At 37.1% G+C, this 16,603-nt stretch overlaps 1 protein-coding gene across 2 annotated transcripts; it reads left to right on the forward strand.

Annotated features, from left to right (window-relative positions):
- The first annotated feature begins 234 nt into the window (after window positions 1–234).
- On the forward strand, window positions 235–14,445 carry zgc:163098 (uncharacterized protein LOC100037380 homolog). Of its 2 annotated transcripts, none has more exons than XM_067407542.1 (24): window positions 235–302; window positions 1,081–1,167; window positions 3,448–3,559; window positions 3,868–3,977; window positions 4,159–4,226; window positions 4,709–4,803; window positions 4,887–4,951; window positions 5,130–5,295; window positions 5,385–5,590; window positions 7,183–7,226; window positions 7,827–7,931; window positions 8,529–8,595; window positions 8,718–8,884; window positions 9,046–9,208; window positions 9,323–9,402; window positions 10,198–10,285; window positions 10,391–10,519; window positions 10,619–10,814; window positions 11,041–11,118; window positions 11,249–11,282; window positions 11,966–12,110; window positions 12,237–12,347; window positions 12,884–13,071; window positions 13,972–14,445. In XM_067407542.1, the coding sequence occupies exons 2-24, from the start codon at window positions 1,090–1,092 to the stop codon at window positions 14,096–14,098; spliced, it is 2,622 nt and encodes an 873-aa protein (XP_067263643.1). In that variant the 5' UTR covers window positions 235–302; window positions 1,081–1,089; the 3' UTR covers window positions 14,099–14,445. The 2 variants fall into 2 exon arrangements, with proteins under 2 accessions (XP_067263643.1, XP_067263644.1); XM_067407543.1 differs by lacking the exon at window positions 235–302 and adding an exon at window positions 381–558.
- Window positions 14,446–16,603: the final 2,158 nt, after the last annotated feature.

Genomic DNA, 16,603 nt, shown 5'->3' on the forward strand with positions numbered 1-16,603 from the left:
ACTTCCTTGCTATCTATAATCAAATTATAATGAATAAGATCGTATTTGTATAACTCTAGTACACACTTTTATAGAAATTAATTCTTATGTTACTGTCTATGGTTACACAGGCATATTCGTTTTTTAAACGTACAGAAGTGACCGGAGACTCAGGATCCACTGCAGTCGCAGAATGAGGCGTTTTGAGCTCTGATTGGTGTTTGTAACGCAACGTCACTTTTCCGCTATTTCCATTTCTAGTGAATTCAAAATGGCGGATTAACAACAAACGAACGGTTTCTTTTTTGCAACGCAAGAGCTGTGTAAGTCGTTATATAGACTGTTTACAGATGTGTGACTGATTGGAGCATCAGATAGGTCTTCATTACGTCCTCCAGCAGCGTTAAAGCAGTTGACAGCAAAAGGTTGTCTGAGGTTTAAAGGAGGCCCGGAGGACTAGAGATGTTAGCCCATACGCTAACTTACACATACACAGTCTTTCCAACCTGGTGAGATTCCCACCCAGGCAGCTTTTTTGGGAGACTGTCGGCGTCTGTGATGCCCACAAATGCTGTCTAGGTAGGCAGCTCGCTAGGTTTGGAGACAGTTGCAAATTGAGTTATGTAGACACCAACAACAGCAGGACTATGACTATTGAACGATAATGTTATTATAATTTATAAAATTAAATAGTGCCATTGTGGTAGTCTTCTCGTGACGCGAATCATACACAAACAAGGTGTTTTAGTGTATCTTAGTGTGCATGAAAATTGGATAATAAGGCTGGGTTTGTAATCCAGCATATTTTAAAGTTGCTTTGCATCTTCATCAGTCCTGCATCCTACTTTCCTTAGTTCAGATCAAGATGTCATATTGATGGAGTGCAAAAATGTTCACTCTTTATTTTCGGAAATCTTGTCATTAGGTCAAGTAGTTTGAGATATTTGTCAGTTATGCAGGGTCTTGACCCCCAACATTCACACTAGTATAACCACTAGAATAGTTGGTTCTTAAATTGTTATATGTTGTCCCCCCAATTACATGATTGAATGAACGCCATTACAGTGATTTGAGTTACAGTACATTTCTGTTGTGTTTTAGAGAGTTGACATGGCAGACAAAAAAGGGAAATCAGTGGGGGTGAAGAGGACACTAACGAAAAGAGAACAAGAGGAAATGAAGAAAAAGGTAAGTTTTTGTCAGCAAAATGTGAGTCAATAAACATCAGCACTTTGAGATGGTCAGTGTGGACTGCGACAGTGTGTAGCTCTGCACATGGAGAATAACAGAGATATTAAATTAGTGGTAATGTTTTATTAATTCATTCCCTTGCTTTAGTTTAATTGTGGCTGTGATTTAAAGGTGCAGTAAGCAATTTCTGAGAAACACTGTTGGTGTTTGAAATCAACCCCAACAAACACACCCCTCCCATCATTGTGCCGCCCCAAAAATGCACAAACACACATGCAAGAGTTGATTCCTTCTTAATCATAGCTGAAGCGAAGCAAAATAAAAGCTTTGCAAAAAAAATAACGCAAAAATGAAGAACGAATGACAGGGAAGAATAAAAAATGAACATACAGCACACAGGAGTAGGCCAGCAGCACAGCAGCTCCAGATAAACAATGACACTTAAAACTGTCCTTTTACTATAGCTAACATTGCAACAACAGCATATCTTGGTTCTGTGAAACATAGGCAAACCAGTGTTATTTAATTATCAAGCAGAAACAACTCAACCTTGGCATCTGTTTTCAAACCTTCCCGCTTAAGTCTCTCCAGCGCTGGAAAGCTTTTCTAATATTAACGTGTTCCTAAAGCTCTTGCCTGATCATAACCCTTTTTCCAGTGATATTCCTCTGACCTTTTCTCTTTTGTAATGTCTCTCAGCCATCTCTCTTTCTACAATCTTTCTTCAAATCTCCCTCTTGCTCACTCTCTCTCCTTCCCCATCATAAGTGCTGATTTTCTAAACATTCAACAGTGTTTAAAAAACACTTACTGTACCTTTAGCTAAATTAAAACAAAGAAATTAATTAGTACAACGTGACCATGATTTAACCAAAACAAGGAATTTGTTCCCTGGTTTTGGTTAAATCATGGTCACCTTGTACTAATTCATTGTACTAATATCCTCCCCACCCCTCGCGCATGTCATATGCGGTTCTGTAGGACATAGTAGTGCTTTGTTGAAAATATATATTTAAAAAAAAGATGAAAACATTACAAAATTATAAATGAAAACCAATATGACTAATGATGGGAAATATGGTATTTATATTTAAAATATACCCTGTTGTCTTGTGTAGACTAATTTCTAAACTTTCTATAATTTTTTACATTTTGAAGGAAAAATACACATTTGAAGGTACCTCAGAGGATAATGAAGTGCTTCAGTGTAAATACTGTTTTGCATTCTGACACTAGAAGATTTCCTCTCAGTAATAAAAAATTATATCCTATATTTCAAACCAAATGTAAATATGCAAAGAATTTGTTTACATTTGATATCATCATATCAATAAACCAAACAATGGACATTTTTTGACAGTATTATTTTGTGTTTTCTGTCTGGTCTGTCTGACAGTTTATTTGGAAAGAGAAAGTTCACACAAAAATTAAAATTGTAATTTACTGTTGTTTCATGTTGTTCATGGCTTTCTTTCTTCTGTGGAACACAAAATAAGATATTTTGAATATTGGTAACCAAATAGTTTTGGTTATCATACAATGTTTCATATTGTTTTCCTTAAAAAGTATTTTTTGAACAATGCTGTTATTCTTTTGTAATATCCTGTTTCACCTTTCCTTTCATCATTTTGGAGGGAAAATAATAGCACAAACATCAGCAAGTGATAACAATGGATGAATTCTATGATGTTCTGTCATATTAGTTGTGTTATCTTATTAGATGTTATCAAAATTAACTTCAGGTTCCTAAAGCTCTTGCCTTATCATAACCCTTTTTCCAGTGATATTCCTCTGACCTTTTTCTCTTTTGTAATGTCTCTCAGCCATCTCTCTTTCTACAGTCTTTCTTCAAATCTCCATCTTGCTCACTCTCTCCTCCCCCATCATAAGTGCTGATTTTCTAAACATTCAACAGTGTTTAAAAAACACTTACTGTACCTTTAGCTAAATTAAAACAAAGAAATTAATTAGTACAACGTGACCATGATTTAACCAAAACAAGGAATTTGTTCCCTGGTTTTGGTTAAATCATGGTCACCTTGTACTAATTCATTGTACTAATATCCTCCCCACCCCTCGCGCATGTCATATGCGGTTCTGTAGGACATAGTAGTGCTTTGTTGAAAATATATAGATTTAAAAAAAAGATGAAAACATTACAAAATTATAAATGAAAACCAATATGACTAATGATGGGAAATACGGTGTTTATATTTAAAATATACCCTGTTGTCTTGTGTAGACTTGTATAGTTTTTCTCTTTCTCACTGTTTCCAGGAGGAGGAGAAAGCTGCTGAAGTCTTTGAGGAATTTTTAGCTTCTTTTGACACTAATGATAAAAGTGGAGTGAAGACATTTGTACGAGGAGGCATTGTAAATGCAACTAAAGGTGAGCTGTGGTGCATTTCTGTTTTCAGTCTCTGATTCATATTTAGTATTATACTATTGTAGTATCTATATGATATTTTGAATTAGCGTTTATTACATTCAGTTTTCATTTTAGTTGAACTTTTAGTTATTTTAAGTGCCATATTTATTATTTTCAATATTTCTTTTTAGCTTTAATTTATTTTTATTTCAGTTTTAGTAATTGCAAGAAAAAGCTAAGAGGTGTGAGCTACTAAAAATTATAGATCCAAGCTGTTAGTTAAAATGGAAGGAGAGAATTACAGTTGCATGTGTTTATTCACCTCTCAGAGGAAGAAGCCGCAGAGGTGAAGAAGAGCAAACTCTACAGACCCGCCTCCAAATTCAATTCTCCACCTCAGAATGCCTCACCTGTTCAACCTACAGAAGTTAAAAAAGCTGTAAGTGAGCTTCTGTCTACTGTAATCAGATGAGCTTAATATCCTCAGTATTGAGAGGTAAGACTGGGTCAGAAGGAACAAGATGAGAAGATCATCATAATCAGTATAGATGACACAATCCAATTTGCTGTCAATCACAAAATACAATATTTAGTGTCACATTGTTGTTTTTCCATTCTAGGCAGTTAAAAAGAAAACAGAGGAGAAGAAGAAGAGTAATCTGGAGCTTTTTAAAGAGGAATTAAAACAGTCAGTGTTTCCTTTATGGTTTCTTTCATTCTGTTTTTCTGTCTTGGTCATCTCAAACAAAAAGCCAAGATCTGTATATCTGTCGGCATTAAAAAAATTTCACTTCATCTGTTTTCTAAATGCATGATCTTATTGTGAACGATTCATCCGTGTATGCATTTTATTCATAACTGGATCATTTGGTGAAAACGACAGACTTCTCTCTGGTGACGTATGCCGGACTTCAATCATTTAGTCGCTTAAACCCCGCCACTCCATAATCGACCTCAAGCTTGCATTCAATTTTTTGAGCTCAACTCGCATATCTCAAAATTATATTAACAACCAATGCATAGATCCAAGTCCCCATCCTACATTTCTTCTTTTTTCGGATGTATGTCACAATCCAGTATAAAAGATCTGTTGCTACTTCCATTTCATTGTAACTTTAAAGAGTGTTACATAATTGTAGCTAAAAAGTCTTTATTAAATCTGTCATTTAGAATACAGGAGGAAAGAGAGGAGCGTTACAAAAGAAAGAAAGGGGACTCTGGAGGAGTGTACCCAGACGTGGATTTACCTCTGACGCGAAGATCGAGTAAGTCTGACAAACTTATGCCACATGTTTCACTTCAGGAACCCAGTGGAAGCCTTAAACCTTTTTACTTATTGTGTTTGCAGTATTTGATGATGATCCTGCTGTGCCAAACACAACAAACCTGTACATTGGCTGCATCAACCCCAAGGTGAGAAAAGACTGCAGCATTTTGTCTGCTGATTGCCATATAATTCATGGAAAAATCTGGCCAGCACAAAAAGTCACATGGTTTTGCTTTAACAGACTGCATAACAGTGACCATATGGCACTCTTGTAATTACACAGGTGTGTTACACTTATTTGCTAAGCTTTGACTGTCTCATTAGATGACAGAGGAGATGCTTTGTAAGGAATTTGGAAAATACGGTCCTCTGGCTAGTGTAAAGATCATGTGGCCTCGCACTGATGAGGAGAGAACAAGAGTCACCAACCGCGGCTTTGTTGCTTTCATGACACGGAAAGATGCAGAGCGTGCTCTGGCTGCACTGGACGGTGAGACACCCTCAATCCTCAGACATCAGACTGACACCTGTAAAACAGGTACTTGGACAGTTTTGAGCTCTGGTGTCTGTATTTTGCAGGTAAAACAGTAATGGGTTTTGAAATGAAACTGGGTTGGGGGAAGGCAGTACGTATTCCCCCACAACCTCTCTACACCCCGATTGGGGTGCTGAAGACCACTGCCCCCCCTCCACCCTCTGGACTGCCATTCAACGCCCAACCCAGAGACCGCTTCAGAAATGACTTCACCAAACCACGCAGTCGCTCACAGGAAGACTTTTACAAGGTAACCACACACACTGTTTCATGGTGTAGTAGAGTTTGGTGAAGTCAAGTTATTTATTGACGGTTTTTCTACTGACAAAGTATTCTGGGAGCTTGAATCATTACTGAGTAAACAAAAGCTTACTTTTTATCATTAAATAATAAAAAGTAGCCAAAGAAAAAATTGATTCTTGTACAGTGGTCTTAGGTTGATACAAAGATTATGGCTGAGTATTAGGGTTTAATAAAGAGAATAGTTACATTTTGGAATCTGAATGGAATCAAAGTGTTTAAATTTAATACCAAATATTTTGGTATTGTTTTTATTTAATCATCAGAGAATTACACTGCTGTTCAAAAGTTTGCAAGCAGTAAGATTTTTCGAAAGTTTTCAAAAGAAGTGTCATGCTCACCAAGGCTGCATTTATTTGATCAAAAAATACAGTAAAAGCTGCAGTTTATTCCTGTGATGGCAAAGCTGAATTCTCAGCATCATTACTCCACTCTTAAGTGTCATATGATCCTTCAAAAATCATTCTGATATGCTGATTTGCTCCTTAAGAAACATTTCTTATTATCAATGTTGAAAGCAGTTGTGCTGCTTAATATTTTTGTGGAAACCGTGATACGTTATTTTTCAGGATTCTTTGAGAAATAGAAAGTTCAAAAGAACAGCATTTATTTGAAAATAGAAATCTTTTATAACATTATAAATGCCTTTACTGTAACTTTTGATCAATTTTTTTTTGCATGTCCTTGCTGAATAATATAATTAATTTCTTTAAAAAATGACATTCCCCTAAACTTTTGAACAATAGTATATATGTAGAGAAATGTGATGGAATGAACGTTTAACTGTGCTGTCAGAACAACTATTTTATTGTTTCATTTTTTGAGGAAAGTTACAAAATCAACTCGCAGTGTGAGTTCACACTGTTGTGGGAACACTTTAGACTAATTCGAGTTGCTTGATTTGACTCATATACGAATATTGTACCAGACAAAGAATCACTGTCAGATTAAACCAGGAATCTGTACAGAAACACTGCTGTAGTCTTGGTCAGTTCTAAATTCATTGACGTTCATTAACCTGGGGGAGATCCAGTGTAACAAGAGACACTTCATTCCTACCAACCTGCCTGGCTTCTTAGACTTACAGATTATGTTGAGGCTGATTGGCTGGTCTCTCACTGCCTCATTTGTATTGGTATGTCAGAGATTAGTCACCAAATGTGTCAAATCCACACGTTCCAATACCTGTATAGCATCATTGGCAACAAAAACAAAGCATAAAATCGGTAAGTTTAACACGGGGAACAATATTCGATTCTCTTAAAATTATTTGAGTTTCGATAATTTGTTTGTGGGCAGTAAAAAAAGAGCCAATGACCTTTGTGAAGCCATACAGGTTGGAGGAAACAAAGTGTAAAATACACAGAATTTCCCCCAGACATAGCCAGAAAGAGTGGTGAGATGAACTCGTCTGTTTGCGGAGCATGTTTCCAGAGGTTTAGCAGCTGCTGATGATATTAATCATGAATATTCTGCAGTTTGTTTAAATATAAACTCACTGTATTTTTGTATCTTCATCATTTGGTTTGACGTCATGAACAGACTCTGTCCGAGGCCGTAGTGACAGTGGTAATCCCCCCAGAAAGGTACACATTCTCTGTCCATTTATTAAAACACCATTGCCACTGAAACACACACAAACACACTCACCTGTAGACTGACGCCTAAATCACAGTGGTTATATCATCGGAAAGGTACTGTTATACATCACTGATATCACTGATCTTAGATCGTAACCAAGCCAATCACTCATACGCTCCCAGATACATATACATGCTTAGAGGTTACCCTTCTTTAGCAACATCAGTAACTTTACTATTCTGTTAATACAGTTGCGGTTTAAACCATATAAATAATTTTATACCCAGTAATTGCTACTGTGAAAATGTGTAGAATGTCACACAGTGGCCTTTCTGTGAACCTCAGGAGCTAACATTATACCAAAACACACTCCCTAAACGGTCTCATAGGGCCATGGTAACAACAGAAAGCAATCTGATTTGGAGTGGACAGAAAATTCAGAGCAAAATACAAGTTTCAAACTGCCAGACAGTGAAATTGAAAGAAGAAAAAGATAGAACTGACATGGTAAGGCTGTAAGGACTATATGGAGTGATTGAGAAAGGTGGGGAAGAGAAGAGAGTGCCCTTGTTCATTCTCTCATCCATCTCTTTTGTGGCTGATAGGAACCTGCTGGGCTTGATACACAGAATGATTGAGTTTGTGGTAAGAGAGGGACCCATGTTTGAAGCCATCATCATGAGCCGGGAAAAGAACAACCCTGACTTCAGGTATGTGAGGAGTATTCTGCTTGTTATAGAATATTTGATCTTTTATTATCCTTGGATAGATTGCATTGCTTTGTATTCATCATCTTTACCTTCCACTCAAAATGAAAATCTTGTCATTTACTCACCCTCATGTCTTTTGAACCAGTATGACTTTCTTTTTACCGTAAATCACAAAAGGAGACATTAGGCAGGGTGTTCATGCTTCTGACTTTTTCATACAGTGTGAATAGTCACAGGATGACACAAAGCTTTATTCTAGTCTTCCAAAGCCACCTGATATTGAAGCTCAGAAATGTTTACTGTCTCATATGTGCAATTTGAATATGCACATATTTCAATTTTATGAGAACCAGTAACATTTGGCATCACTGATGTCACCCACCATTCACTTTGGTTGTGGAAAAGAGCAGCATTGACATACTGCTAAATATCTCTTTTTGGGCTCCATGGAAGAAAGACAGTTATTCAGGTTTAGAACATAAGGGTGAGTAAATGATGACAGAACATTTAAAACTTTAATTTAATTCAAATTTTTGGTCAAATATTTTCTCAATCGTCTGAATGCCATATCCAATCTTGGTCTGGTTAATGTTGCAGGTTTTTGTTTGATAATAAGAGTCAGGAACATGTGTACTACAGATGGAAACTCTACTCCATTCTACAGGTGAATGAGCCACTGCCTTTCATGGCCAGACACAGTCTTGCTCTCAAAGATAAATTATGCCACGTTTGCTTATGTGTATGAAAACGGTTATACATTTCCCTGTGTCTCTGTCCTTCTCTCAGGGAGAAAACCCAAATAAATGGAGAACGTCCCCTTTCAGAATGTTTAGGGGTGGCTCTCTTTGGAAGCCCCCTCTCCTTAACCCATATCTCCATGGTGATGAAGAAATAGAAGAGATCTCCTTCCCTTCTCAAGAGGAAGAGCCAAAGAAAGGGCACCTGAAGGCAGAGTAAGGATGCGTTTCGAAAATAGATGTAGTAGGCCGTCTCGCTTTTCTTTTGCACATTTTTCCTTTGAAATAAAATGCACATAGACCTGTGATGTTTAAGTGCCCACCTACTTTTGGCCCTGTAATGTATACACAAGTTGAATATGTGTGTTATGTCTCAGGCACAGAGAGCGGTTGGAAGGCCTGTTGAGAGGGCTGACTCCTCGCAGAGATGAAATCGGCGATGCAATGCTGTTCTGCCTAGAGAGAGCGGAGGCTGCTGAGGAGGTCGTCTCCTGCATCACTGAATCTCTGTCTATAGCACACACACCACTGCAGAAGAAGGTACACACACAGTTAAAGTGGTACAAAGACACAGTTGGAGTTCACAGATCACAGCTGAAGTTAGTTGCGTAGCCCTTCTTCACACTTTTGGACATTTTGTCTTGTGTATTGCAGATTGCCAGACTTTACCTGATATCCGACATCCTCTACAACTCCTGTGCCAAAGTGGCCAATGCGTCATATTACCGCAAATTGTGAGTCAATTGAGCAAAATGTTTTTTTGGTATGATGGGTTTTTTTTCTTGATTGTTTTTGTGCTTTTCTTTTTGTGTCTTTTGAATAGTTTTGAACCTACAGCATTGACATTATTAAGATTTTTTGTGTCCTAAAGTTGGAATGAAATGGAAATTCACACTATTTTCTAAATGCATGTTATTGATTTTATTGCAAACTATTCATCCATGGATGATTAAATTTTGTACGTTGTATTTTTAAAGGGTTAGTTCACACAAAAATTCATTGTTCCACACCCGGAAGACCTTCGGAACACAAATTTAGATATTTTAGATGAAATCCGAGAGGTTTTTTTATCCTCCATAGATAGAACTTAATTACCATGTTCAAGGTCCAGAAAAGTAGTAAAAACATTGTTAAAATAGTCAACAGGACTTCAGTGGTTCAACCTTAATGTCATGAGGGTGCGTGCTTAATGATAGAAATGTCATTTTTGGGTGAACTAACCTTTTAATTAAAATGTCATATTTTGCGGGAACAACAAACTTCTCTCTGGTGATGTACACCAGACTTCTCCAATCATTTAGTCAACTTAGGCTGCCCCTTTCTTGTGATCAACAGCAAACTTGCATTCAGATCTGCCTCCATCCAATCAACAACTGGTGGATTGAAGTCCCCACTACACTTTTTTTTCACAATGTTTCATTTGAATGTACGTCACAATATGGAAGAAAAGATCTGTCACTACTTCAGCAACATTGCAATTTGAATGTTGTCTCTAATGAAAAGTGCTTTTCTTTTTTACTGTGTAATAGTTTTGAGACAAAGCTGCCTCAGATATTTGGAGACATCAGTGAAGCGTATCGGAACATCCAGGCTCGACTCCAGGCAGAGCAGTTTAAGGTGGGAACAGTCTGTTTTAGCACGTCATCTGTCTTGAGCTCCTTCCCTCCTGTGATCCCACTCCCCAACTGCAATTCTCACTTACATCTCTCTCTCTCTCTGCAGCAAAGGATCATGGGATGTTTTCGTGCGTGGGAGGACTGGGCAGTTTATCCAGACTCATTCCTGATCCAATTGCAGAATATATTCCTGGGACTCATTAAACCTGGAGAGGAAGTCATTGACAAAGCAGAGGTGAGTTATGGCCAATAGATTAAAAAAAATCTATAAATAAACTGTATATGATCTGTATAGTGACTATGTATAATATTAATTTGCCTACCTGTTCACTAGCCCGAATCTCCTGATCTGGATGGAGCGCCGTTGGATGGTATTCCTCTAGACAGAGTTGAAATTGATGGTACACCCCTTGATGACCTTGATGGGTCACCTATGACCTGGGATCCATCCTCTATAGATGGTGTACCAGTCGACGACATTGATGGTGTTCCCCTAGGAAACTCAATAGATGATATTGATGGTGTGCCATGTAGGTATTCAGGCGCTGAGGTCTTTAGATGTTTATCTTGTTTATCTTACAATATTGTGAATAACAGTTTTATTATAATGTTATTGATGTTTAAGTAGTCTTCTTCATCTGAACAGTGAAATTGTACAAAAATATACAATATTCCTATTGCTTTTGTTATATCATTGGTTTTTAATTAAATTACCTCGTTTTCCTTTCTGTGCTTGCTTTTGTGTGTCTAAACCAGTTGATGAGGGCTCAGATAAGACTTTACCCACTGTTGCACTGTCCAAATGGGAGAAGGTGGAGGATTCAGAATCCTCAGGTACAGTCACAACATGAAGAGTAATACATTACCATTTTCCACCCTTTTTATTAAATGCTTTTCCCAGACTATCCAGTCAAACTCAGCTTGCTGCATGCACCCTTCTTAACTGTTCTTATCATTCTTTCAGCCAAGAATGACTCAGACACGGAGATGAATTCAAGGTAAGGATGTTCAAGTGTTCAATTCAAGTGTTGGATGGTGTTAATTTTATTTATGCTTCTCTGTGATAAGTGGATTAATTTTTTCACATGATTGGATCGTTTCAACAGCCTCATGAAGTCACATGCTTTCTGTTATTACATTATTTGTGACCCTGGACCACAAAACCAGTCATAAGATATTATACATCATCCATCTGAAAGCTGAATAAATAAGCTTTCCATTGATGTATGGTTTGTTAGGACAGTAGTTGGCCGAGATACAACTATTTGAAAATTTGGTGCAAAAAAATTGTTCTTAGCAATGCATGTCCACTCACAAAAATACATTTTTGATATATTTATGGTATGAAATTTTCAAAATATCTTCATGGAACATGATCTTTACTTAATATCCTAATGATTTTTGGCATAAAAGAAAAATCGATAATTTTGACCCATACAATGTAATTGCTATTGCTACAAATATACCCTTGCGACTTATGACTGGTTTTGTGGTCCAGGGTCACATTTGTGTGCAAACTATCCACTAAACATTACCTAGATTGTTTACTTAAACATACATAAACATTCACTAAACATTTGCAAAATTGTTTAGTAAATCTAGGCTATAAACTGATTTAGGAGGAGAGGAAATATTTGAAAAATCTTTTCAGTCTTTTCAGTTCACTCTCTTTCTCATGCAGTGCCCTAAAGGAGAACAATGGTGATTCTGATATCAGCAGTGATGAAGCTGACAGCCCCAGCAGGTACGAGGGGGCAGAGTTCAAGAGTTCTCTGAAAAACTTTGAGCTGTCTGAAAGCAAAAGGACACGTCTCAGAGAACTGGAGGTTAGTCACTCATTCAGTATTTCATGTCTCGCTCTCTCCCTCCCACACACTCATAGACAGATGTAGCTCTGACGTGAACTGTGTTGCCAGGCTCTATAAAAGTGTGTGTGTGTGTGCATGTTGCAGGTGAAGGTGATGAATTTCCAGGATGAGCTGGAGTCAGGGAAGCGACAGAGGAAGTCCAGTATGACTCTTCAACAGCAAGTTCAACACTACAGAAACAGACTGCTACAGAAGGTACACACAACACTCAAACATAATCAACTGCAACAAAAGAATACAGGGTTTAAAAAAATAACACAGATAATTGTGTTGCTGATGCTGAATTTACAGTAAAGTGTTCCAATTGTACTATAATCATTCAAAACATATCACTAAAGGCTAGAACACATTACACATTTTTTTTTTAATCTGAACCCATTTTAAAACACAAAACATACACAAATGAAAACTGTGTGTTCTAAAATATCAAAAATGTTTGATATAATCTAACTGGATGGATTAGTAGTCTGAAGATAAAAAACGGAGTACTGCTCTAAAGCTATCTGCCCGTTTTGTGGAACTTGTACTTGCTCACCAAACTGACATGCTCCCAGAGCAGACATTTGGGGAGTGTGGGAAAGAAACGGGTATGATGTCAGTGTACCATCAGAATGATTTTGAAACTGATATTTCAAGGTAAAAAAAACAACAAATAACTCTTTTGCTTTAACTGATAAATCAGTAAACTCACTCAATATTTATCTCCTTTTCTTTTTTCTTTCCTTCTTTAGGAGTTTGACAAGGATGACCAGGAAAAGAAAGACAAATATTCACAGAAACAGAAAGATCGGTCCAAAAAAGACGAGCGGAGAGATAAAGAAGACCGGAGTAAAACACGGGATAAAGAGAAAAGTAGAAAGAGTGAGGACAGAGAAAGGAGTAGAGGAAGGAGTCGAGACAAAGATGAGAGGAGAGAGAGGTATGCACACATTACACACACTCACACTTTGTGTCTAATTGTTAATTGTGCTTATCAGTTAAGTCCCCTCATTATTCAGAAATAGTCATTCACAGTGTCCTAACCAATTTATGATGCATCAAGTTTACAGTGACAAGTCATTTGTAACCAATCAGAACATACACTACCATGCAAAAGTTTGGGCTTGCCTTGGTACGATTTTGGTATGTTTTTTAAAAGAAAAAGATGTCTTGACTCACCAAGGATGGAATTACTTGGTCAAAAATACAGTAAAAACAGTGATATTGTTGTGAAATATTTTTTATATTTTAAAACAACTGTTTCTATTTGAAATATTGTAAAATGTAATTTATTACTGTGATGAAATGCTGAATTTTCAGCATCTTTACTCCAGTCTTTAGTGTCACATGATCCTTCAACAATCATTCTAATCTGTGCTCAAGAAACATTTATTTCTAATATTATCAATGTTGTTGTGCTGTTTAATATTTTTGTGGAAAACGTGATAATTTTTTTCAGGATTCTTTGATGAATATCATGTTCAAAAGAAGTAGAAATCTTTTGCAAAATTATGTCTATTCTGTCATTTTTGATCGATTTAATGTATCCTTGCTGAATAAAAGTATTTATTTCTTTAGAAAATAAATCTCACTGACCCCAAACTTTCAACAGTAGTGTATTTCATTTCTGTCAAGTGGGATTTTGAAGCAGTGAGAGTTCACTGTGGGAGGGGCTACACAGGAATGTCATGATGGTTGTGGACACAGCTAGTGAGAATACAAACTTTGAATTGTTTGTCACTTTGTATCGTGCTTGTTCACGTCATAGTGTCATGTTGCCATGAGAAGTATATGTGGATATAACTTAGCATTTACCCTTGTCTCTTTGTCTTTCATGAAGAACAAAATCTCGATCACCACGGAAGTCAAAACGCTCTCGATCACCATCACCACAGCACAAATCCTGGAGGTCTTCGTCCCGATCACCACATCGCTCGCACAAAAAGACCAAGAAAAGCAAACACTGAACTCTGACTTTTGAACCCTGTGACCTCTGCTGTCATCTCTTAACACAGCCTGACGGAGCCTATGAATGGACTGCTCTTGTCACGCACGTCAACGTGTTTCTATTCCACAATGCTTTGATTACAGACGGGCTGATTTACAGCTGTTCATTTGTTTAAAGAACGGTCCTCTGTGTGGCTGCTGCAATCCCAACCCTGGGCTTGGCTGAATTTTTCTAAGATGAAGTGTGAACTTGTACAGATCTTATTTTTGTTTTGTAAACCGTTTTATTTGCGTTTTGTTTTAAATCCAGTGTTTAAAAAATGCTGCAAGATTGACCCCTCCGCCTCCTTTACAATAAAAACAAATGTGGAACAGATGTTGGTGTGAACGTTATATAAGAAGTTTTTATAAAGCAATTGTTTTATCATCAAATCTATTTAAAGGTGCCCTAGAACCCTTTTTCACAAGATGTAGTATAAGTCTAAGGTGTCCCCTGAATGTGTCTGTGAAGTTTCAGCTCAAAATACCACATAGATTTTTTTGTTATTCAATTTTTTAACTGCCTATTTTGGGGCATAATTAAATATGCGCCGATACAGCGCGTGTCCCCTTTAAATGCCCGTGCTCCCCGCCCCCAGGCTCGCAACTCTATAATACATTGCATAAACAAAGTTCACACAGCTAATATAACCCTCAAAATGGATCTTTACAAAGTGTTCGTCATGCAGCATATCAGTTATAGTAACTATAGTATTTATTTGGATGTTTACATTTGATTCTGAATGAGTTTGATAGTGCTCTGTGGCTAAAGCTAACATTACAGACTGTTGGAGAGATTTATAAAGAATGAAGTTGTTTATTCATTATACAGACTGCAAGTGTTTAATAATGAAAATAGTGGCGGCTCATGTCTCTGTGAATACAGTAAGAAACGATGGTAACTTTAACCGCATTTAACAGTACATTAGCAACATGCTAACGAAACGTTTAAACATTTAGAAAGACAATTTACAAATATCACTAAAAATATCATGGATCATGTCACTTATTATTGCTCCCTCTGCCATTTTTTGCTATTGTCCTTGCTTACCTAGTCTGATTCAGCTGTGCAGCTCCAGACATTAATACTGGCTTGTGTAATGCCTTGAACATGGGCTGGCATATGCAAAATATGGGGATGTACATATTAATGATCCCGACTGTTGCATCACAGTCGGTGTTATGTTGAGATTCACCTGTTCTTCAGAGGTCTTTTGCACAAATCAAATTTACATAAGAAGGAAACAATTGTGTTTGAGACTCAATGTATGTCATTTCCATGTACTGAACTCTAATTCTTTAACTATGCTGAGGTAAATTCAATTTTCAATTCTAGGGCACCTTTAAATGCTTTGATATTTCTATAAATGGGAATAGACGGAAGCTCATAATAAAACTCTAGTTGCTAGAACAATATTTGCTTCGTAAGATCTAAAAGAGTGTAACATTGGCGAAATCAAATATATTGTACCCTAGGTCAGAGCAAAATATTTTTGAGATTGGGCAATCTAAAAAATAAGTTCTGCACATTTACAAAAAGAACACAAGCTCTCAATGTCCACATGCTTATAAATTAAAGCAATAAGCCTAAAGAAGCCCTAAAACCACCCTAAGCTGTTATAGATTCACTGTAAACCACGGCTTCATGGGGCTTATTGCTTGTACAAAACGGTTACCAGACAATACAAATATTAAAGCCAAAAAATATGCATCAGTGCAACTTTCATGAAGTAAAATCATTAAAAGCCTTCCTTCCGTTGGAAAAAATAGTCCCTGACCATGAACAGCAACAGAAATTACACTTATTACGCCATTAGATGGCGGCAAATATTGTCTTTATGAGTGCAGTCGCAAACTTTTATATTGAAACTTGTCAACGACACAAATGACTAGTGCTGTCAGTGTCAGCAGGGCACGGGAAACCCCATTAAAGGGTTAGTTCACCCAAAAATGTGACAAAAATTATGTCATTATGTCTGTTGTCAATCCGAGTTCACGACTCCGCAGTGACGCTGTTGACGTAAGACACTATTCTACATTGTTTGCATTTTGGTACTGCTATATTTTTATATATACCAGATAACACGTCAGCAGCGTCACTGTGGAGTCGTGAACGCGGATTGACAACAGACCCGGAAGAGAAGACAATGCTGAATAAAGTCATAGTTTTTGTTATTTTTGGACCAAAATGATGTCCCACTAACCCACTGATGTCACATGGACTACTTTGATGATGTTTTTATTACCTTTCTGGACATGGACAGTCTACCGTACATACATTTTCAATGGAGGGACAGAAAGCTCTCGGACTAAATCTAAAATATCTTAAACTGTGTTCCAAAGATGAACGGAGGTCTTACGGGTTTGGAACGACATGAGGGTGAGTCATTAATGACATAATTTTCATTTTTGGGTGATCTAACCCTTTAAATGAGGACAAGAGTGTTAAATTGAGCACCAAATTCGAACTTGTGTAGTTGACATAC

The sequence above is a fragment of the Chanodichthys erythropterus genome, chromosome 13 (genome assembly GCF_024489055.1).
Source record: "Chanodichthys erythropterus isolate Z2021 chromosome 13, ASM2448905v1, whole genome shotgun sequence".
Lineage (NCBI taxonomy): Eukaryota > Metazoa > Chordata > Actinopteri > Cypriniformes > Xenocyprididae > Chanodichthys > Chanodichthys erythropterus.

Excerpts from the sequence above, each read along its gene's own strand:
- zgc:163098 (XM_067407542.1), top strand. The coding sequence starts at position 1,090 with ATGGCAGACAAAAAAGGGAAATCAGTGGGGGTGAAGAGGACACTAACG. Across the intron at positions 3,978-4,158 it reads CTACAGAAGTTAAAAAAGCT|GCAGTTAAAAAGAAAACAGA; the intron begins GTAAGTGAGCTT and ends TTTCCATTCTAG. Across the intron at positions 4,227-4,708 it reads TTTAAAGAGGAATTAAAACA|AATACAGGAGGAAAGAGAGG; the intron begins GTCAGTGTTTCC and ends TCTGTCATTTAG.